The sequence below is a fragment of the Oncorhynchus nerka genome, linkage group LG14 (genome assembly GCF_034236695.1).
Source record: "Oncorhynchus nerka isolate Pitt River linkage group LG14, Oner_Uvic_2.0, whole genome shotgun sequence".
Classification (NCBI taxonomy): domain Eukaryota; kingdom Metazoa; phylum Chordata; class Actinopteri; order Salmoniformes; family Salmonidae; genus Oncorhynchus; species Oncorhynchus nerka.
Genome location: NC_088409.1, coordinates 43,133,911 through 43,158,385, shown reverse-complemented (window position 1 = coordinate 43,158,385; position 24,475 = coordinate 43,133,911). Strand labels below are relative to the sequence as shown.

The window sequence follows — 24,475 nt, the reverse complement described above, 5'->3', positions numbered from 1 at the left end:
AGGTTGGAGACTTCTAAAAGCCAAGTCTGGCTACGGAAGCCTTATGAGTTCAAACCTAAGATGAGGCATGGCTACGGAACCAATAAGAGTTCAAACCAAAGGACGAGGGAAGCGTTCTCTATTTACCTTTTGTTTTGCTAGCTAAGAACAGAGCCGAGGTTAGCTAGCAAGCAAACGGCGGAGGGAGAGATGGAGAGACTACTGGTGATGAAAAAACATTATTTGTTGTCAATTAGATGTAATTTCAATGTCCATTATTTGCAGTCAATTTATTTTTAAATAATGTTTTGTTTTCATGCAACGTAAGGTAGCTTTATAGAGCTAGCTACTGTACTGGTAGTATCGTCACGTCGTTAGTCTCCTGTGTTGTGGCTAAACGAGCGGGATTGAATGATAGTCGGGCTTTGCTGTCTCTCAAACTAGTTTCCCCCCTATGGTCCTAATCAAATTCTCACACATACAAAACGCAGTTAGTAACTGGCTAGAACACATAGATAGTTGGCTAAAAAGAGAAGCAACGTTACCGTTATTTGGCTAGCTAACGTTAGCTTGCTAACTGGGCCTGGAATGGAGCCAGGTGATTTGCGTGTGAGCCCAGCCGGCTCCGGAGACCCCGAAGTGGGCGAATTGAGGGAAGAGACGCCTGGTGCGGATGCTGAGGTGAAGGGCGGGGAACCAAATGACAAGGAAATTAATGGAGATACAGCTGAAACGGTGCTAAAAGAGAAAGACAACTGCGAGGGAGAAGATTGTACAGAGAAAGAGAAGAACGAAGGTGAACTACACAGCCCATATGAAGAGGAATTGGATCCCAGAATTCAGGTGGCGAAAAATTGACCGAACCCTTTTATAATACATTTTAATCTCAATGGGATTTCCTGGTCTATGAGACGTAGCTAACGGTTTACAAAATTAGTTGCATGCATGATATTAACTGATTGTGTTGTTACAAACCAACTAATCAAAGTATCTGCTTCCTTCTGTGCTCCCTCATATTTTATATATATGTATATATATATATATATATTTGATATAACTCCAGGAGGAGTTGGAACACCTCAACGAGGCCAGTGTAAAAATCAACCAACTAGAACTGCACTTGGATGTAAGTGGATATCATCACTTATCCCATGATAAATCTGGCCCCATACATTGCCCCTTTCCGTACTGATGAGTTTTTTTTCCAAAGAATCAATCGTCAGTTCATTTTCAATTCCCATAATATGCTGTAAACCCATTGTTAATCTGGAAAATGTGCTTTAAATGATCAGAAATGCCCATTACAATGAAATCTGATTAGGAATTCCTTTTGTATATGTGTAGGATGCCAGATCGGGTTATAGGAAGATCCTCACAGACTCAGCCAGAAAACTGAATGCCCACAGCTCCCAGCTTGGTACCTGCATCGAGAAGGCCAGGCCCTACTATGAGGCTCGTCGACTTGCCAAGGAGGTACTGTTGTACATGCGCTGTGGTATTTGCAACAACAAATTTCAAGAGTTCTTTATCACTGAATCAAAATATGGGACTCGGTGCAGTATTTGCCATTCACCTGCTCGTCCCACTTTTCTCAAATCTCAACAACAGTTTGATCGTTTGTCCCACGTGGTTGTTTGCTGTGCAACTGCATGCACTGTTTTCTCTGATTGGCTGTCTCTCTCACAGGCTCAACAGGAGACCCAGAAGGCGGCGCTGAGCTATGAGCGGGCCGTCTCCATGCACACGGCTGCCAGGGAGATGGTGTACGTGGCAGAGCAGGGCCTCATGGCTGACGGCAGGAACACCCTGGACCCCACCTGGCAGGAGATGCTCAACCATGCTACCTCCAAGGTAACAGGGGAAATCCCAGATACCGCTATAACTGCATCAATACAAAATAAAATGTTAAATATGTTCATCAGTTAGTATGTGAGCGAGTTGATATGGTATTCATTTAATCAGTATTTCCCTTACAATCCCCACCCCACCGCCAAGTAGCTATGTTCCCCCATGACTAAAACTGGTTTAAAATTAGTTTGGCAGTTAGCCTTGTTTGGCAGGATATTGGTCAACTATGCTACCTCCAAGGCAACATGGGAAACCGCAACTACCAGTGTAAGCAGTATTCCAGGTTATGTGTTGCATTCTATATCATTCCATCAAACGTCATCAATGTGTAGGCTATTTGAGGTGGCTGATATGGAATACATTGAATCAGTATTTTCCTTACCATTCCCCACCCCCTGGGTACTGTAGCTATTTTCTCCTATGCCTAAACTCTATTTTTAATTGGATTGCTTTCAATTAGTTAGGCAGTTTATTTTGTTAGGTTGGTGGGGGTTAGGATACTGATTGTTGTGTTTTCCCGTCTTAACATTTTGTGTGGTTGTGTCCAAGGTGAACGAGGCAGAGGAGGAGCGCCTACGCAGCGAACGGGAGCACATGCGTGTCACCCACTCTTGTCAGACGGCAGAGGCTCGAGTCCAGACCCTGCAGAAATCTCTCAAGAGGGCCATCGTTAAGTCCAAACCTTACTTCGAGCTCAAGGCCCAGTTCAACTACATACTTGAGGTACATAGATATATAATATACAGTGCATTTGGAAAGTATTCAGACCCCTTGACTTTTTACACATTTTGTTACATTACTTCCGTATTCTAAAATGGATTAAATGAATTAATTCTACACACAATACCCCATAATGACAAAGTGAAAACAGGTTTTTAGACATTTTTGTACATTTGATAAAAAAACAGAAATAGGCACACACCTGTCTATACAGTGGGCTCCAAAATTACTGGTACCCCTGACTGGCAATGCACAAACAATACATAATAAAATATAAACAATATAAATATAGAGAGAAACTCAAAATACTGGACTTTATTAATGTTTCAATGGAACCCACCAAAATCATTTGATTTTTAATTAAATCAATGTCCTCCAAATCAAGGTTTCACAATTAATGGCACCCTTAAATATTTGTGTAAATAACATCTACCAAAATTTAAACCAGGAATTAAATTCCACTTATTTAAGGTGATCAAAGTCTTAAGGAACTGTATTGAGCTATTACATCACTTCCTGTTTCACTAGGGTATAAAAATGAGGTAACACGCATGCAATATCCCTTTGTCATCCAACACCATGAAGGAAACAAATGAACTGGCAGTTCAAAGGAGACAGATGGTCGTGGACCTTTGTAAATCTGGTAATGGCTACAAGAAGATCCACAAATGATTGAATATACCACTGAGCACTGTCAGGGAAATTATACAAAAATGCAAAAGATATGGAACAGTTGAAAACCTCACGGGTAGTGGACGCAAATGCATTTTGCCCCCCAGCAAGGAGGAGGATGGTGAGCGAAGCAACAAAATCCCCAAGAATCACTGAAAGAATTGCAGGCCTTGGTGGCGTCTTGGGGTCACTAGGTTTCAAAAAGCACCATCCGACTCCACCTCCACAGGCTCTTTGGAAGGTTTGCCAGAGGAAAGCCCTTTCTGACCCCAAGACACAGATGCAAGTGTTTGGAGTTTGCCAAACGTCATTTAAATTATGTCTGGAAGAAGGTACTCTGGTCAGATGAGACCAAAATGTAACGTTTTGGTCCGATACAGCATTGGCATGTTTGGCGTTGAAACAGAGATGCATACAAGGAGAGACACCTCATACCCACGGTGAAATATGGTGGTGGGTCAGTGATGTTTTGGGGCTGTTTTAATTCCAGAGGTCCAGGGGCACTGGTTAAGATTAATGGCATAATGAATTCCACCAAGTATCAGGCAAGTTTGGCTGACAATCTGGTTGCCTCTGCCAGAAGGCAGTAGGTGGACTTTCCAACAAGACAATGACCCAAAACATACCTCAAGATCACAGAAATGGTTCTGTGACTACAAAATCAATGTTCTGCCATGGCCATCTGTCGCCGGACCACAATCCAATCAAAAACCTGTGGGCTGAGTTGAAGCTGAGATAAGCTCAAACCCAAGAATGTGAAGGATCTTGAAAGGATCTGGTCCAAAATCCCTCCAAATGTGTTCCTTAACCTTGTCAAACATTACAAATTGACTCCATGCTGTTACCCTTGCCAGAGGTATGTTGCACTAAGTACTAAATGAGGAGTGACAATAATTATGAAACCTTGATCTTGATTACATTTATTTAGTATTAGTATTAAATAATTGTATGATTTTGGTTAGTTCCATTGAAACATTAATAAAGTACAGTATGGCCTCCCAGGTGGCGCAGTGGTTAAGGGTGCAGTACTGCAGCGCCAGCTGTGCCACCAGAGACTCTGGGTTCGCGCCCAGGCTCTGTCGTATCCAGATGCGACCAGGAGATCAACAATTAGCATAGCGTCGTCTGGGTTAGGGAGGGTTTGGCCGGTAGGGATATCCTTGTCTCATCGCGCACCAGGGGCTCCTGTGGCGGGCCGGGCGCAGTGCACGCTAACCAAGGTTGCCAGGTGCACCGTGTTTCCTCCGACACATTGGTGCGGCTGGCTTCCGGGTTGGATGTGCGCTCTGTTAAGAAGCAGTGCGGCTTGGTTGGGTTGTGTATCGGAGGACGCATGACTTTCAACCTTCGTCTCTCCCGAGCCCGTACGGGAGTTGTAGCGATGAGACAAGATCGTAGCTACTAACAATTGGATACCATGAAATTGGGGAGAAAAAGGGGGTACAATTCAAAAAATAAATAAAGTACAGTATTTCTCAAGTTGGTGTTTTGAGATTATATCTAATTATTTTAAAGTATTGTTTGTTTATTTTAAAGTATTGCCAGTCAGGCGTGCCAGTAATTTTGGAGCCCAATGTATAAGGTCCAGCAGTTGACCGTGCATGTCTGAGCAAAAACCAAGCCGTGAGGTCAAAGGAATTGTCCATAGAGCTCTGAGAAAGGGTTGTGTCGAGGCACAGATCTGGGGAAGGGTACCAAAAAATGTCTGCAGCATTGAAGGTCCCCAAGAACATAGTGGCCTCCATCATTCTTAAATGGAAGAAGTTTGGAACCACCAAGACTCTTCCTAGAGCTGGCTGCCTGGCCAAACTGAGCAATCGGTGGAGAAGGGCCTTGGTCAGGGAGGTGACCAAGAACCTTATGGTCACTCTGACAGAGCTCCAGACTTCCTCTGTGGAGATGGGAGAACCTTCCACAAGGACAACCATCTCTGCAGCACTCCACCAATCAGGCCTTTATGGTAGAGTGGCCCACTCCTCAGTAAAAGTCACTTGACAGCAAACTTGGAGTTTGCCAAAAGTTACCTAAAGGACTCTCGTTCCATGAGAAACTTGATTGTCTGGTCTGATGAAACCACCAAGATTGAACTCTTTGGCTTGAATGCCAAGCGTCACGTCTGGAGGAAACCTGGCACAATCCCTACGGTTTAAGCATGGTGGTAGCAGCATCATGCTGTGGGGATGTTTTTCAGGTGCAGGGACTGGGAGACTAGTCAGGATCAAGAGTAAAAGGAACAGAGCCAAGTACAGAGAGATCCTTGATGAAAACCTACTCCAGAGCGCTCAGGACCTCCGACTGGGGCGAAGGTTCTCCTTCCGACAGGACAATGACCCTAAGCACACAGCCAAGACAACGCAGGAGTGGCTTCGGGACAAGTCTCTGAATGTCCTTGAGTGGCCCAGCCAGAGCCGGGACTTGAACCCAATTGAACATCTATGTAGAGACCTGAAAATAGCTGTGCATTGACGCTCCCCATTCAACCTGACCGAGCTTGAGAGGATCTGCAGAGAAGAATGGGAGAAACTCCCCAAATACAGGTGTGCCAAGCTTGTAGCGTCATACCCAAGAAGACTCAAGGCTGTAAATGCTGCAAAAGGGGCTTCAAAGTACTGAGTAAAGGGTCTGAATACTTGTGTGTAGATTGATGAGGGGGGAAAATATATTTGATCCATTTTAGAATAAGGCAGTAACAAAACAAAATGTGGAAAAGGTCAAGGGGTCTGAATACTTTCCGAATGCACTGTATATGATGTATAACAGTGGAGGCTGCTGAGGGGAGGACAGCTCATAATTATGTCTGGAACGGAGGAAATGGAATGGCATCAAACACATGGCATATTTGATACCATTCCACCTGTTTCCACTCCAGGCACTACCACTAGCCCATCCTTCCCAATCAAGGTGCCACCAACCACCTGTGATATTTAATATATATTGCAGTTAATATATATGTAATTTCAAGCTGTTATTGTAAGAAAAGCAGGGAAATGGTTGATACAGCGCTGTCATGTCCGTCCATGATCGCTCCTGTTGGTTATTGTTTCCTCTTTGGCCTCAAACCAAGGAGGAAGAAATATTGTATGTTGCTCTGTCTTTTCTCTCCATCATATTGGGTTTTCTGTGACTTCAGGAGCACAAAACCAAAGTGATGCAGCTGGAGGAGCATGTGACCAAAGTGAAAAATCGCTACTCTGTCGCCCTGCACAACCTGGAGCAAATCAGCGAGGCCATCCATGCTCAGCGGGGGCGGGACCAAACCGATGGTGGACAAACCATGGCCTGTGGTGGGCGGAGTCCCCCTATTGGGGCGGAGTCGGACAGTGTGGTGTGTGGTGACGAGGGCGGGGCATGTGGAGGAGGGGCAATGGAGACTGATAGGGTGAACAGAAGCGGCGTGGTGGATAAGAAAATTGGGCTGGTGGAGAAATACAGGGAGAGCGGGGGAGAGAGGCCCGAGACGCATGGAGAGAGAGCAGGGTCAGATTCCCTCTCCGTCTTCAGTCTGCAGACCATCGCTTCTGACCTGGAGAAATGCGATTCCATCGAACACCTCGGAGAATTTAGCGATGTGGGCAGTCTGCCTGGGGAGGATGGAGAGAATGAGAGAGGGGGAGGAAGGGAAAGAAGGGAAGGGCAAATGCAGCGCCAACAGCAGTTCCTGAAGCAACATCACAGGAGCTTCAGCTTGTGAGAGCTGTCCTTATCGCTTATAGTTTATCAATTGAAAACAAGTGTCCGGTCGAGCTAGCTCATTATCCTGGCAAAAGACCAAAATATAAAATATGAGGAAAATCAGATCTGCTGTATCTAAAGTAACACATTTTAAACAGGGGGGTATGATATTCAGTAGTAGCGAAGCACAGGTACGTTGACAAGACCTGAAAATATAAGGAGCCTGACAGGTTTTGCATCATACTACAACACTACTGAAACTCCTAGACTACATGCCTCTGAGATTAGCTGCTTTACTTCCTTTATTCTGGCAATAACGAAACCTTAGACACGTATGTCCTAGTGCATGAAGGAACAATCAAAGTAAGAGACTACAATAAACATGACAACTGGGAGTCCTATTCAATCTAAACGGTAGTAACTGAATTTCTGGTGTAAGATAAAATCAATGTTCTTTTGCAACAAAAAAGTAAGTGTGAATTCATATGTACGCTCCATTTTTGTTTCATACTGTAGATATTGTTTATTTTAGGACATAAATGTAAACGCGTATTGTAAAAAGTGCAAGAACAATTTGTTTTTCTGTACATATTCTGAAAACCTGGTTTCAGGGTTCGAATCAATAGGACCCCAAAACAAACTAGAGAGTTACAAACTCCATTCTGACAACTTGCTTGATGACAGAAAGCACTCCAGACTATTTATTTAGAGTTTTATTATATGTGTACTAGTATTCAGGTCTAACTAAACATTTTTATAAATTGTTCATAAAATATTACTCTGGCATAATATTATGTTTTACTTGTTTCAATTTTAAGCCCATAATTTTAAGATCCTTTGTTTTTGTATTTTTTTAAAATAAAATAATTTCCCAATATATTGTTTCTTTAGAGCCTCCTAGGTCGTAAACTGAAATGTGCCTTGTCCTTGACACAGTACTACGCAAACAAAGACAGCATAGCACTGGCTGCAACAACACACTGTTCAGATCTGTGTATACAGTATTAAACTGTGGTCAACAGTTGAGAAATACTCCCATGAAGGACATGCTTTTGACCATATGTTTAATTTGAAATGTGAATCATCTATGAGTCATCCTAACTCTGTTTTGCCTGGACTTGTGATATTTATTTTATTAATTTGAATATGTTGTCTGTGTACTGCTTTGGCAAAGTGGAGGGTACAAGGAATGTAGTCAATGGATTAAATGTAAGTTTGTGTATAATTACACCATTTATAGAGAAAATAATGAAATGTACAGATTTATTTGAATGTCTTTGTATAGTTATTTTAAAGGGATCTTATTTAATGCTGGTTATCTGCTGTATTCCTGAATCGACCTCCGTCTCTGTCCCGCTCTTTACATACTTCCAATATATCCATCTCTTCCCCTCATTCTCTCAGCCATAGAAATAGAATGACTAGTAATTGTATTTCTATGCTTTCAACCCTTCAATTATTGTCCATTTGATGTCTTCCTCTTTATTTATTCATTAAGTGGTGCAGTAGTGTGATGTCACCCAGCTATATAGTACAGTTCACTGTTGTTATTTACATGTATGCAATATCAAACAGATAAACAATAAAATAAGAGGAATCTTGACTTTTTGCCATTTTAAGACCCAATATGTTGTATTTTGCAATCTGTCATTACTTCATACTCTACTTCAACACTACCTAAGGATGAAGATGTGATACTAAATTTCAGATTTAGAAGAGGAGGAGAATATGGGGTTTGCAGAAAAAGCGAGAGAGTTGGGAGGAGACAGGAAAAGAGATGAGTTATTTTATCCCCCTGCTTCAATTATTCAACAGGATATAAATATGAAGGAGACGTGTGCTCTCAGGAATAGATGTCTGGAGAAGAGGAGGGAGAGGGGTACCAAATCCTGTATTATAAGAACATCTCTGGTGTTACTAACGCTGAAAATAGAGGCTCAATGTTGTAGAAACTATGTATGCCTGCTTTATTGACATAGGATCTGAAGGCTTAATACTGGCTTAATAAAGTGCATGTATTGGGAATCTTCCATATTTCTTATTGCGCATAAATACTTAACCGATTAGGATAACTCCATAACGTTTATCATAAATGTAAAACTCTTCGATTTGCTATGATCACGATTTGCTGGTGTGGCCCAATACGTAAACATGCATCTGTGAAAAGGAGATGTGTGCGTGAGAAAATGACTTTTACGCACCGTAGGCCTACCTACGTACGTCTCTATCATGACGTCGTGAATTAGCTGGAGATTGTAGGGAGAGAGTAAAAGGGAGGGAGTGTGAGGATTCGGTGTTTCGTCGTACATGGGGAAGCGATTGTACATAGTGCGTGTATTTATATGTACATTTTTCGTTTCTGACTTTTCACCATACGAAATTAAAGTAGATGGCAATAGACTGATTAATACGGTTGTTTTTGACATTCAATGTATACGCTATGCACGGGGACCGGGTTGCCATTTATAGCCATACAAACATAGCCATACAATACGTTGCAAAGAAGCACATTTGACCAAATAATTCGACATTTGGGTGATCTCAAACGAGTCGCAATCGATGGACATACGGTCATCTTGACTGAGCGCGTCGAAAGTATTTGTAAGTACACATTATTACATGCTACAATATCTTACTCAGTATGCAACCTAAACAATGGTGTATAATTCTAATGAATCAAGATTGCATAAATGTGGCTGTTTGTATTATATTTGTATTCAGATGACAGGTCTTCTCTAGCCTTTGGTAATTGTATTCTCGTAAATGACAGGTTTCGCCAAGCAGCAACGACTTTACATTGTTTTTTAAAATTATCGTAGCATAATATAACACACAGTCCCACCTATTAATGACGTTAGTTTATCTTTAGATTTATTGCGCACGTTTTCAGTGAATGTATTTATGCTATGGGAATGAACGGCAACCTAGAATTGACATGAAATCCGAACTTCTCAAATCTGAATTCTGCAAACGGATATAGGGCTGGCCTTCTTCCATAGGCCGTCAAGGATTCCCGGCCGTGTCAACACGGACCAGCAACTACCGGTAGCCTACTGTTGGTGGCACCTTAAGAGCTACCCTCATTAAAGCGTTTGTAGGCAATATCAGTCCAGTGCACGTGTTTGGATGTTTAAATCCACCTGCGCACCATTGTAAACATATGGCTATTTTTTGCATTGCTTTTCTCTAATAGCATGTCAGATGTGGCTTGCTTAATAAATAAACTACATCTCTTGGATGGAATGTTGTGTCGCCGTTTTGGTCTCTGGCTTAGATAAATCTCTGTGATGCCGTGGGTGCTGCTGTCCATGGTCCTGAAATATGTTTCTCTATGCTCGTCCCAGTTGGAATCTTTTGTTCAGATACATGGTGTAGAAATGATTCTTTCTGCACCTAAAGATATAGAGCAGCTTGTTGATTTAATATAGGCCACTGATATTACCATAATATTTATTAAACTGGCTAGCTTGATAAATTTGAATCTGTCTGATCCATACCTCGCTCACACAGTTTGCTTTTATGGATCTCAGTATGTGAGGAGTGTCTCCCACTGTGTTGTCCCTCTCTAGCTCACTCACTTGCTCTCTCTCTTTCTCTCTGTCTCACACATGCTTCTCGTTGCATTACCCACTTTCTCTCTCTCTCCGTGTTTGTCTCTTCCTGCATGCTCTTGTTAGTGCTCTAAAAATACACCATAATGCAAATGAAGTATCCAACAGTGTCTGTCTTCCTTCACTACCCTTCCCTTCCTTCCCACCATCTGTCTCACGGTGGAGCTTTGTTACACACTGTCCTCTCTCTATCTCTCCCTCTTTCTCTCTCCATCTTTTCGTGTGACAACATGATGAAGTTGCATTCATTATTCAGCACTTCAAACGAGTGGCTATATTTAGGTGTATTTATACTTTAATACACACTCCTATGGCTGCTGTGTTAGCACTGAAAGCACACTGTTGGACTGAGTGAGCCATCTTAACCTATCCCACTCCACTGTGGGAGGAGCTCATGAAATCTGTACATTATGCGCAGGGTTATGGCAGAGTGAGTTCTGCTCTCATACTATCTCTCTATAGCGCATGGAGCCAGCACATATTAGTAACAACTAACACACTGGTCTTTAGCGGCAGAAGCACGACTCACTGAACTGCTGTAGGTGAGGTTTTTGTTCTAGATGAATAGTGTACATATGAAGGTTGGTGTATGTTGTTGTTTGGGCAGTTGTTTAGATGATAATCTGGGTTGTCCTTGTCAATGGTTATGAATTACATTACCTGTCAAAAGTTTTATAACACCTACTCATTCAAGGGTTTTTCTTTATTTGTACTATTTTCTACATTGTAGAATAATAGTGAAGACATCAAAACTATGAAGAAACACATATGGATGTACTAACCAAAAAAGTGTAAAACAAATCAAAATATATTTGAGATTCTTCAAAGTAGCCACCCTTTGCCTTGACAGCTTTAAACACTCTTGGCATTCTCTCAACCAGGTTCATGAGGTAGTCACCTGGAATGCATTTCAATTAACAGGTGTGCCTTATTAAAAGTTAATTTGTGGAATTTCTTTCCTTCTTAATGCGTTTGAGCCAATCAGTTGTGTTGTGACAAGGTAGGGGAGGAGTATACAGACGATAGCCCTATTTGGTAAAATACCAAGTCCATATTATAGCAAAAACAGCTCAAATAAGCAAAGAGAACCGACAGTCCATCATTACTTTAAGACATGAAGGTCAGTCAATACGGAAAATGTCAAGAACTTTTGAAGTTTCTTCAAGTGCAGTCCCAAAAACCATCAAGCACTATGATGAAACTGGCTCTCATGAGGACCGCCACAGGACTAGACGACCCAGAGTTACCTCCACTGCAGAGGATAGGTTCATTAGAGTTACCAGCCTCAGAAATTGCAGCCCAAGTAAATGCTTCACAGAGTGTAAGTAACAGATCTCAACATCCACTGTTCACAGGAGACTGCGTGTATCAGGCCTTCATGGGTGAATTGCTGCAAAGAAACCACTACTAACGGACACCAATAAGAAGAAGATACTTGCTTGGGCCAAGCAATTCGAGCAATGGACATTGGACTAGTGGAAATTTGTCCTTTGGTCTGGAGTCCAAATGTAATATTTTTGGTTCCAATCGCCGTGTCTTCGTAAGACGCAGTGTGGGTGAACAGATGATCACCACATGTATTTCCAACCATAAAGCATGGACGAGGAGGTGTTATGGTGTGGGGGTGTTTTGCTGGTGACACTGTCTGTGATTTGTTTAGAATTCAAAGCACACTTTTCCAGCATGGCTACCACAGCATTCTGCAGCAAAACACCACCCCATCTGGTTTGGACTTAGTGGGACTATAATTTGTTTTTCAACAAGACAATGACCCAACACACCGCCAGCCTGTGTAAGGACTATTTTACCAAGAGGGAGAGTGATGCATCAGATGACTTGTCCTCCACAATTCCCTGACCTCAACCAAATTGAGATGGTTTGGGATGAGTCGGACTGCAGAGTGAAGGAAAGCAGCCAACAAGTGCTCAGCATATGTGGGAACTCCTTCAAGACTGTTGGAAAAGCATTCCACGTGAAGCTGGTTGAGACAATGCCAAGAGTGTGTGAAGCTGTCATCAAGGTAAAGAAAAGTAGTTGAATGAGTAGGTGTTCTTAAAACAAATCAACAGTAGTGTATGTGTTTGACTGTCCCATTATGAATGTTGGTATCTCCAATGAACTTGAGGTTTTTGTTACGATATAATGACTGTACTTCTATATAGAGTCTGTTGATAACTAACTTCCCTCTGTCTCTACCTTTCATTATCTTCTTATTTAATCCTTTAGTTTTTTTTCTCTCTCTCTCTCCCCAGATCCAGTAATGGCACAGCTATTGTTTCTTATAATTCTGTATGCTCTGCCATCTCTTGTTGTGGCCATACATAATTCAACAACTGGAGGTAATTATGGTGTTTGTGTGTGTACATGTGTGTGCAACGTGTGTTTGTGTAAGTGTGTTAGCAGTTAGAAATACCGTAGAGATTGCAAAATGACCTAAATGGAGCATCATCACAATGTTGCTGAATGCATGGAGGAAGGCGTTAGATGGAGTGAGGATTATAATTGGAGTGTAATACATCTCATGGCTGTAATGTAGACTATTCTTCCACACATGTCTTTCTCTCGTCCTTTTTAGGCTGTGCCATCATCCGTCCTCCCAGAGATGGAGGCATCCGCTACAGAGGCCTGACACAAGAACAGGTACAGTACTCTCAATACCATCGCAGTATACTCTTAGAAAAAAAAGGTGCCATCTAGAACCTAAAAGGGTTATTCGGCTGTCCCTGTAGGAGAACCCTTTTGGGTTCCATGTAGAACCCTTTCCGGGGTTTCTACATGGAACCCAAAAGGGTTCTCCCGTGAGGACAGCTAAAGAACCCTTTTTTCTAAGAGTGTACTACCACTGTTATCACAGTACTGTCAAAAGCCCTTACTCCTTTAATCATATCCAAACCTAGATAAAGTAGAAATAGCTCATATAGTTGCTTGTAAATTCTGACATTATCGCCCCTTTGCTTCTCTCTACCATGGCCATATCTAGCAACCATGTTCTTGTTGTCCTAATCATAGCAAAGCATGGAAGCCTACAGGAAAAATGACTCATTGGTCAGGTGATGTACATATTTAAAGACAGCTAAACATCTATCTACATCATCTATTTCTGTGTGCAGATTCGCAATGTGCAGATCCTACCAGTGGACTACGAGATAGAGTACATCTGCAGGGGGAACAGGGACATAGTGGGCCCTAAGGTCAGGAAGTGCCTTCCCAATGGCACATGGACTGATATCACACAGCACAGCAGGTGTCGTAAGTACTCTCTACTTTATTTACAGCCAACCAGTTTAACTTCATTGTCACTCTCTAAGGGTAAATTCCCTCTTCAATGCCTGTCAGAGTGAATTCCTGGATTGACTAGACTATATCACTGCCACTACTTAAGGATATCTCTGATGTAATCATTGATCATTGTGCACCACTCTGCTCTGTGTTCATTTCATCAACAATAACTATGACAAAATATTTGTCAACAACCTATTTTTCCTGACGAAAACGAATCACGATAACGAGAAGCCATTAAAAAACGGTAACAAGTTAGTTTTCATTTGAGTTGATGAAAATGTGACGATATGATAATTCCACATGAGACAAATTGGCATTCAATTTGACATGAAGCTCCTTTTCATCTGTTTTTTCCAATCATAAATATGCATGCCTTTGCAGAATATGTAACGCAATCCTCACATTGGCAGAATTAACGTCTTTCAGTTGCACGGTCTGATTGAGCCGCGGTGATCTGCCCAGCTCTCCCACACATGTCACTTCAGTCACTCGTCAAACGTTTTAACTGATGCATAGCCAGCAGGCCAGGACACTTCCATTGTAACTAACCTTAACTAGAAAGAATGTTTACATTACATTACATTTAAGTCTAGTCTCTCTTACTTTCAATGTAGGCTTAGTTTTGCTTTTGATCACATCCGATTGGAAGCTCTATTTTCCCATGTGCGCTGTTCCTCATCTGTGTTGATACTCTCACGGTCGGAAAATGTGAGCGCAGTTTATTTCAGATTGGAAATATGTAATGCTATTTGCTCAGTATTAGGAGTATTAGCCGACCAGCTGGCTCTCTTTCTGTCGAACCATCTGGTTTCCGAGCGCCTCAGAACGGGACTTGACAGAACCTATGGCAGGAGCGGACGAAACAACCACTGGTTTTAATTGGCTGATCTCTCAGCCTATCACCATCTACCGCAACCCTTAGAACCTCCCTCTAAGTGTCCTGCATCCGGTGGGCAGTATTATTATTTTTTGTGTTCGTGTGCAACGAAGAGAATGGTTAGCTCGTGCAACATGGATATTACAGAATCTACTATATCTTAAGTGTGTAAACAGCATTTAGTGACATCAGTGTCTCTCGTGTTACAGGACGGCTAGCAGAGTTACGCTGGCTAGCTATTGGCATGAACGGCGATATGTGACGCACCATAACAAAACTTTTCTGCATCGATTTGGTGCCACTCCTCACAGTCGTGTGATTCGCTCAGAATTTGAATGGATTATCATGTCACTCAGTAAATCCCAAACGGTCCCCACTGTTACCAGGCTCTATGCGTCAGCAATTGGAGCCTGGAGACGAGGTTAGGAGTACAGTAATAATTCTGGCATTGTTGGAAAGCTCAGATTCTCCCCCTTTTAAAGGAATCACTGTTATTTACCCCCATCCAATGGTTATGATTGGGAGAAAAGAGCTCTATGCCTAAATTGTTTGACCTTGTAGCCAAGGCTTTGAAGCTTACATTGGTTACAATCGGCTGCAATAGCAATGTGCCAGATATATTAGGGGATAGTATGTCTAGTTGGACAAGTCTGTCTGAATGTGCACATGATGGAAGTAAGAGGTAAATACATTATACATACAAAAGTATGTGTATGTAACAGTTTAGCTTCCGTCCCTCGCCTCGAACCAGGGATCCTCTGCACACATCAACAGGGGAAAAACTACTTCAAGGTCTGAGCGAGTGACATCACTCAGAGCGATTGAAATGCTATTAGCGCGCACCACTGCTAACTAGCAAGCCATTTCACATCGGTTACATGGACACCCCTTCGAATGAGTGGATTCGGCTATTTCAGGCACACCCGTTGCTGACAGGTGAATAAAATCGAGCACACACCCATACAATCACCATAGAAAACATTTGCAGTAGAATGGCCTTACTGCAGAGCTCAGCAACATTCCAATGTGGCACCATTACAGGATGCCACCTTTCCAACAATTCAGTTCGTCATATGTCTGCCCTGCTAGAGATGCCCTGGTTAACTGTAAGTGCTGTTATTGTGAAGTGGAAACGTCTAGGAGCAACAACGGCTCAGGCACAAAATGGTAGGCCACAGAAGCTCACAGAAAGGGAGTGCAACACTCACTACCGAGTTCCAAACTGCCCCTGGAAGCAACATCAGCACAATAACTGTTCATCGGGAGCTTCATGAAATGAGTTTCCATGGCCAAGCAGCAGCACAGAAGCCTAAAATCATCATGCGCAATGCCAAGCTTCGGCTAGAGTGGTGTAAAGCTCGCCTCTATTGGACATTGGAGAAGTGGAAACGTGTTCTCTGGAGTGATGAATCACACTTCACTATCTGGCAGTCCGACAGACTAATCTGGGTTTGGCAGATGCCAGGAGAACGCTATCTGCCCGTATGCATAGTGCCAACTTTACAGTTTGGTGGAGGAGGAATAATGGTCCGGGGCTGTTTTTCATGGTTCGGGCTACGCCCCTTAGTTCCAGTGAAGGGAAATTCTATGATTCCAACTTTGTGGCAAAAGTTTGGGGAAGGCCCTTTCCTGTTTCAGCATGACAATACCTCCTGTGCACAAAGCGAGGTCCATACAGAAATAGTTTGCTGAGATTGGTGTGGAAGAACTTGATTGGCATGCACAGAGCCCTGTCCTCAAACCCATCGAATACCTTTGGGATGAATTGGAATGCTGACTGTGAGCCAGGTCTAATCGCTCAAATTCAGTGCCCGACCTCACTAATGCTCCTGCGGCTGATTGGAAGAAAGTCCCCGTAGCAATGTTCCAACATCTAGTTGAAAGCCTTCCCAGAAAAGTGGAGGCTGTTATAGCAGCAAAGGGGGGGGGGGGGGGGGGGGGCAACTCCATATTAATTCCCATGATTTTGGAATGAGATGTTGGACGAGCAGGTGTCTATATACTTTTGGTCATGTAGTGAATGAATGATTTAATTGGAAAGAAATGCACTGACTAAAACAAGACAAAAATTGTCCAGATTTATTGTTGACTGATAATAACTAAAAGTAACAAAGAAGGAAATGATTAAAATGTGACTGACATTTATTTGAAGACTAAAACTAAATAGAAAAAAGATGCCAAAATAAACACTGGTACTGTATTAGCCTGAGTGCCAGTCTGTTTTCTGCTCTCTTGCCAACTCCTTGTAGAATTGTCATGCCTTATATGTTCCACAAGGAGTTGGCATGAGAGCAGAAACACACTGGCAGTTAGTACATGTCATGTAAATATGACTGCTGTCATTCCCACTAACCTTCCTCCCACTACTCTGCCCATCTCTCTCCCAGTGCTGCTGTGCCCTCGTGTGTGGACGTCCCTGGAGAATGGGAGGGTGGCGCTGAAGCCCCCTGGGACACCGGTGGAGGGCACTGTGCTGCACTACAGCTGCCATGCTGGCTTCATGCTGGAGGGCAGGAACATCACACACTGCACCAAGCTGGGCAAGTGGGACTCACCCAAACCGGTCTGCCTCTGTAAGTGCGGAATGGAATCCCCATCTATTCATGTTATTCAATTGTGATGTTTGTGTTGATATTACATGTTTTGGTTTAGCTTCGAAATGGAAAAACAACACATTACCTATATACACTGAGTGTACAAAACATTAGGAATACCTTCCTAATATTGAGTTGCCCCCTTTTTCTCTCAGAACAGCCTCAATTTGTCGTGACATGGACTCTACAAGGTGTTGAAAGTGTTCCATAGGGATGCTGGGCCATGTTGACTCCAATGCTTCCCACAGTTGTGTCAAGTTGACTGGATGTCCTTTGGATGGTGGACCGTTGTTGATACACAAGGGAAACGGTTGAGTGTGAAAAACCCATCAGCGTTGCAGTTCTTGACACACTTAAACCAGTGTGCCTGGCACCTACTACCATACCCCGTTCAAAGGCACTTAAGTCTCTTGTCTTGCTCATTCACCCTTTGAATGGCAAACATACACAATCCATGTCTCAATTGTCTCAAGGCTTAAAAATCCTTCTTTAACTTGTCTCCCCATCACCTACACTGACGGAAGTGGATTTAACGAGTGACATCAATAAGGGATCATAGCTTTCACCTGGATTCACCTGGTCAGTCTTTGTCATGGAAAGAGCAGGTGTTCCTGATGTTTTGTACACTCAGTGTACATTGATATATTGTCAATATAGTTGTGTGTCCAGGCATGTATTCTACAATGGTGTATATGCTTTGTTTTGTGTGCAAATCATAGGTGTGTGTATAGGTACAAATGATAAATGTTCAGCTTTTTTGGATGAAGGTCAATTGTATTTCCTTGAATCCTCGCATCCTCTCTCCTTGCCGCCTCCTCAAAACACAATGGCGGAGAAGGTCAGAGGTTCCTCCCCTTGGTTCCTCAAGAACTTGAGAGTCAATCATATGAATGTACCCTCAAATGTGAACTGAGGATTATTTGACCTTTTGTTGTTCTAAATTTGTTTGTTGAGATTTTTTTTTCCTTCATGGATTGATGCGCTATACGTGTTACTCATGAAACATGTACAGTACTCCATGCTCCTTAGATTGACATCAGTATGTAGGCCTACTGTAGACTACTTTTACTGTATTGTCTGTATACCCTGTGGAAGTGACGGCCACTTCCGCTTCACTTCCGGGTCATGTCCCAAAATCTCTCTAATGGATTTCAAGAAATTAATTTAATATATATACAGCAAACAAATTTAGAACAACAAAAGGTAAAATAATCTTCAATTCACATTTGATGGTACAAGGGAGGATGCGAGAAATCCAGGAAATACAATTGACATTCACCCCCTTGTTCTGTGTACTTGTCATAAACAGGGAGTTATAGTACTGTCACCTGGTGGACACAAGCCATATTTTATGAATAATTGTGTAATACTCCATGATTGTGTAATAACCCATCAATTTTACATCTGTTCTCTTTTTGTAGGCTAAGAGTGGGCTTCATATTTGTTCAAATGTATATGTGCTTTGGTATGAATTTACTTCAACATATTTGACGCCCAAGAAGAAGCACGAAGCAGAGAATTTACAACCGTTTTATTTGAACTACACACATGAACTACATCTCCCACCAATCAGCTGTATATTTCTCTATTTTGAAAAGCTTGCAGGTCTCCATTTATTTGATATATTGTTTTCATTTTCAAACAGTACTGGCTGGCAAAAAACCCTGCCTTAATCTAATATACAAAACATCAGACGGCCTGTAACTAACTGGTTCTTATCGTCCTTATCGCCAAGAGTGTGCAAAGCTGTCATCAAGGCAAAGGGTGGCTACTTAAAATCTATTTTGATTTGTTGAACACTTTTTTTGGTTATTACATCATTCCATATGTGTTATTTCATAGTTTTGATGTCTTCACATTTATTCTACAATGTAGAAAAATAAATAAATAAATGGAATAAGTTGGCGTGTCCAAACGTTTGACTGGTACTGTATAAATATTAAATTCATTTTATGATATAATATTGAAGCCCATTAGAGAGATTTTGGGACATGACCCGGAAGTGAAGCGGAAGTGGCCGTCACTTCCACCGGTTATACAGACTACAGTAAAAGTAGTCTACAGTAGGCCTACATACTGATGTCAATTTAAGGAGCATGGAGTACTGTACATGTGTCATGAGTAACACGTATAGCGCATCAATCCATGAAGAATGAAACAATTCACAAACATCACACAGTGTTAGTGTTGCATTTACATACGCTACCAGTCACCAAAACATTTTGACTATTAACAAATGTAATTTTGTCTTTTCTATTTGCTTGCCACAGATGACAGAAACTACAAAGGTAAGAGAGATTGGTTTTGGTTGGGTTGTCTATGAATGTAAAAGCTCGTTGAAACAAATGTTGCAAAAAGTTGTAATGCTTCTGTTAAGCACAAGAGGGCAGTGGTACATCATTTCTAGAGCAGGATGCTTTCTGTTGACCAGTAATTCTACTGGTGAAGGATTTAAACTGATTCGAATTAGATAAAGGGAAATAATAATCTTGTCAACACCACATCGTCCAACTGAATGCGTTCAACTGAAATGTGTCTATTGCTTTTAATCCTAACCCCTCTGAATCAGAGAGGTGCAGGGGGGCTGCCTTAATCGACATCCACGTCTTCGGCGCCCAGAGAACAGTGGGTTAACTGCCTTGCTTAGAGGCAGAAAGACAGATTTTTACCTTGTCAACTCGGGGATTCAATCCAGCAACCTTCCGGTTACTGGCACAATGCTCTAAGCACTAGGCTACCTTGCCAAGAGTAGAAATGACACAAAATGTTATAGTTAAATTGTTGTCCTTGTGGCATTGACAAGATTATTATTTGTTTGTCATTTTTGTTGAAGATTATTGCTTAATTTAAGAGGCTACCTATTATATTCCTGTCGTAAAATACTGGCGTAACACTTTTCAACTCCTCTTTCAGATCGTACAATATCACTAATAATTATTTAATGATTATTATCAACCATTAACAACAACATTACTCACTCATTTCAACTTAGTCTTCTCCTGCGCCAACCTGTCCTAACGGTGCATAGAAAGCACATTTCCTTCCAAAATCTCCATGAAATGTGCACCAGGCTTACTCTCTCCTCTTATCTCTCATTCACTCTCTCGCATTCTCTCTCTCTCTCTCTCTCTCTCTCTCTCTCTTCATTCCACTTTTCACTCAGTGTGGTATCAACACCCACTTACTGCCTTCTCAGCTGGGTAAAGGTTAACACCCAGGTCTGTCTGTGTCTGTGTGTGGAGGTGTGTGTGTGTGGGTGTGTGTTAGCAGCAGTCAGAGGAAGTCAGAAAAAGCATTCTCTCTTCTGTGATCTTAAGCCCTGTGTTCTTATAGGTTAACCAGAATAGGGATTCCTGTACCACACTGGATCCCACCACTGATACAGTTGATATAATAGATAGCTCTGGCAGAGGTGTTGCGACAGCGTTTAGTTTCTAAGGCTGTGGGAGACATTTTAGTCACACATACGAGCACAGATCTGTACAAAAATACTGTAAAATTATAATCTGCTTCGTGATTTAATTTGAAGCTTTTCTTTAGCGATGTGCCTTATAAGGAGGAGATTATTTAACCAGAGTTAAAGGGGAAATCTGTAGTTGCTACATCCACTTTTGGATTTATACAGTACATGTATTATATTGATTATTGAAGAATATCACTTATAAACATCATAACACATCAGAACCCAAAATACAGTATAATCTTTTACTCCATTATTTATAAACAATGTAATTGTAAACAAACACTATATAGCCTAAAAACATGATATCATGGGTAGTAATATCATGGGTAGTCAGTCCCTGCTTCCATAGCTCTGTCTATCAATTTGAGAGTGGTTACATTTCTCCAGCCCCATCCCTCAGTTATTTACCAAAACCAGTGGCGAGGTGACCACTTTGATTTTGTTTTTGTTTGAATTGCAGATTGCCCCTTTAAGTAAACTCTACGATGTGCACCATGCACGCAATCCAACTGAGAGTTGCAGTATTTGAAACTAGCATTATATTATTTGCCATAACGTCTATTCAAAATGTTGTTTTTTCAGAGTGCTCTTGTTGTGACAAATGTCTGCCCCACTATGTGTTGTTCGGTGTTTGCTGGCATATAGACGGCCGCGTAATGGAATAGCATTTAAATATCAGGTGTGAATAATACATGGCATGCTGCGAAGTTCAGACAGGTGATCTATGAGACAGAGGAGTTCTACGTCATTGTGGGCTACAGATGGCTCAGCTGGTTAGAGGTTGGAACACGCATGGTGCTGGCTGGCAACACAAGGGCTGTGAGTTGAATTGCCACCTCTGCCAAGTATACTCGATAACAGTTAGTAGCTTTGGGTCTGCTATTGACTATTACTGTATTCAGATGCAGTTCTGTAGTAAATCCATTCCACTGTAATCGTACTGAGGTGGAGGAAGGTGGCTATTTCTCCATCACACAATCTATCCCAAAGTGCACAATAAGAGTATTTCTACAGTGATATTACATAGAGAACCTAAAACCAGCCTAATTATTGGGCAAAGGTGGAATGCATTTATAGCATTGGGTTTACTCTCTAGTCCCCAGAGTGCCAGTAGCTGTTGCCAATGAGTCAGGTGTTACATTTTAGCCGTGGAAGAGGTGGAGTCATGGGAGGGTAGCATTTTCTGACTAATTCTATAATTCTATTATAGCTGGTTCTAATTATGTTATTCATATTGGCCTACTGGGGGTATGAGAGCCCTGTCTAAGAGCTGAGAGTGAAACGGTGGTTGCTTCGCAAATTGCACCCTATTATTTGGAGTACACTACTTACGTCACCCCGCTCCTCCGCTCCCTCCACTGGCTTCCAGTTGAAGCTCGCATCCGCTACAAGACCATGGTGCTTGCCTACGGAGCTGTGAGGGGAACGGCACCTCAGTACCTCCAGGCTCTGATCAGGCCCTACACCCAAACAAGGGCACTGCGTTCATCCACCTCTGGCCTGCTCGCCTCCCTACCACCGAGGAAGTACAGTTCCCGCTCAGCCCAGTCAAAACTGTTCGCTGCTCTGGCCCCCCAATGGTGGAACAAACTCCCTCACGACGCCAGGACAGCGGAGTCAATCACCACCTTCCGGAGACACCTGAAACCCCACCTCTTTAAGGAATACCTAGGATAGGATAAAGTAATCCTTCTCACCCCCCCCCCCCTTAAAAGATTTAGATGCACTATTGTAAAGTGGCTGTTCCACTGGATGTCATAAGGTGAACGCACCAATTTGTAAGTCGCTCTGGATAAGAGCGTCTGCTAAATGACTTAAATGTAAATGTAAAATGTAATGACCAGAGCTCTACTTTATAGGGAATAGGGAGGCATTTGGGATGCGGTCAGTGCTGCATTGGCTGATTTAAAGGGCAATGAGAGGAGGCTTTAAAACTTCTTCGGGATCGGTGTACCTTCCACGGGACGGTTGAGCTAACGTAGGCTAATGTGATTAGCATGAGGTTGTAAGTAACAAGAACATTTCCCAGGACATAGACATATCTGATATTGGCAGAAAGCTTAAATTCCTGTTAAGCTAACTGCGCTGTCCAATTTACAGTAGCTATTACAGTGAAAGAATACCATGCTATTGTTTGAGGAGAGTGCAGTTTTAAACATGAATAGTTATTCATAAACAAATTAGGAACATTTGGGCAGTCTTGATACAACATTTTGAAAAGAAATGCAATGGTTCATTAGACCAGTCTAAAACTTTGCACATTCACTACTGCCATCTAGTGGCCAAAATCTAAATTACAGCTTTGCTGGAATAATACATTATGGCCTTTCTCTTGCATTTCAAAGATGATGGTACAAAAAAAATACAAAAGAACAGTTTTCTTTGTATTATCTTTTACCAAATCTATTGTGTTATATTCTCCTACATTCCTTTCACATTTCCACAAACTTCAAAGTGTTTCCTTTCATATGGTACCAAGAATACGCATATCCTTGCTTCAGGGCCTGAGTTACAGGCAGTTAGATTTGGATATGTCATTTTAGGCGAAAATTGAAAAAAATGGGGCAGATCCTTATTAAACTGGACAGATGGTTCAAATAGCAGGTATGCTGTAGCCTGTACAGTAGCAGATCTTGGCTATACATCACACAGACTGACTCCAGGTCAACTTAAATGAAGGGAAAGTGAGAGCAGGGAAATTGATGCACTGACTGGTCCCACTGCTTTAGCTGATTTCTCAAAGTAGCCCTTGAGGCATTTAATGGTCTTTCTATTGGCTTGTGGCTTGTGTGAATGAATGTTCTTTCATTGGTTCATGTGGTTGAGAATCGATTTGGCTCACTTTCAATCTAAAGTCTATGTTGATTTGATATTCAAATATTTGATTTATATCAGTGTACCCTCTATTTTCCCAGATAAAGTTAACTTAGTCATATATTGATTTGAATAATCTATTGCTCCCAAAAGATGAATTAGAGAGTGACAGATACTGAGAGTGTGCCAATACTCTTTGATTGTAGAAACAAGGTGTTGCACACTTCTTTGATTGTAGAAACTATGTTTTGCACACACACACACACGCACACACATGCTCACGCGCTCGCTCGCACACTCACACACAATTCAAAAGTTGGTAAATAGGCACTGCAGTTTATAGTGCCCCCTTAACCATCCCCCTGTCTCACTTGCTCTCTCGATGTCTCTACACATTCACCGACTAGCAAATATCATCAGAGTTGTCCTCGCTCATACACACATGCACACACACAGACGCACACTCATAGCCTCTGCTGCAGTTGATGATATACCTTTCGCGTATCATTCCTGGACACTTCGTTTCATCCTCTACAATTGGAAATACGGGTCGTTGCACGGACAGATTATTTAAAAATCCTGAAATGACGCACAGTGCGATTTGCTTTTATTAACCAGAGAATAAGGACAATTCAAACGTTATTTGTAACCCGGAGCTCATTTTCTGCCGTCTGGACTGGTCGCGCGCGCAAACCTTTCGGTGCAAAATCATGGTGATCATGAATCATTAGAAATAACCGACTAGCATTATTTTAATGTCTGTCCAATATTCTCAATCGCGACGGAAAGGGAAACTATCCTGCCTCATTAGCTTTTACAGCACTTGGAACAAAACCATTCAACTTATTTGCTGAACCCAATTAATTGAACACTTCATCTTAGGTTTTGGAATTATTGAACTCTGCCTGCTGAACGACAAAAGGAGGCAAACGTGGCTTCCAAA

At 42.0% G+C, this 24,475-nt stretch overlaps 2 protein-coding genes across 4 annotated transcripts in view; both read left to right on the top strand.

The window, feature by feature from the left end:
- The first annotated feature begins 97 nt into the window (after window positions 1-97).
- LOC115141150 (SH3 domain-binding protein 5-like) lies at window positions 98-8,494 on the top strand. The gene is made up of 6 exons (XM_029679832.2): window positions 98-822; window positions 1,043-1,105; window positions 1,324-1,452; window positions 1,666-1,830; window positions 2,377-2,550; window positions 6,350-8,494. The coding sequence occupies exons 1-6, from the start codon at window positions 568-570 to the stop codon at window positions 6,908-6,910; spliced, it is 1,347 nt and encodes a 448-aa protein (XP_029535692.1). The 5' UTR covers window positions 98-567; the 3' UTR covers window positions 6,911-8,494.
- Window positions 8,495-9,134: 640 nt separating this feature from the next.
- The window catches only part of LOC115141149 (gamma-aminobutyric acid type B receptor subunit 1-like), a 49,257-nt gene continuing 33,916 nt past the window's right edge, over window positions 9,135-24,475 (top strand). Inside the window, exons 1-6 of one of the 3 annotated variants that reach the window (XM_029679829.2) lie at window positions 9,135-9,492; window positions 12,755-12,841; window positions 13,078-13,142; window positions 13,613-13,751; window positions 17,049-17,234; window positions 19,526-19,543. In XM_029679829.2, the coding sequence (XP_029535689.1) occupies window positions 12,763-12,841; window positions 13,078-13,142; window positions 13,613-13,751; window positions 17,049-17,234; window positions 19,526-19,543 (487 nt within the window). In that variant the 5' untranslated portion in view covers window positions 9,135-9,492; window positions 12,755-12,762. Of the gene's footprint in view, window positions 9,493-12,754; window positions 12,842-13,077; window positions 13,143-13,612; window positions 13,752-14,734; window positions 15,598-17,048; window positions 17,235-19,525; window positions 19,544-24,475 lie in introns of those variants that run through there. The other 2 variants (XM_029679830.2, XM_029679831.2) reach the window with 2 other exon arrangements.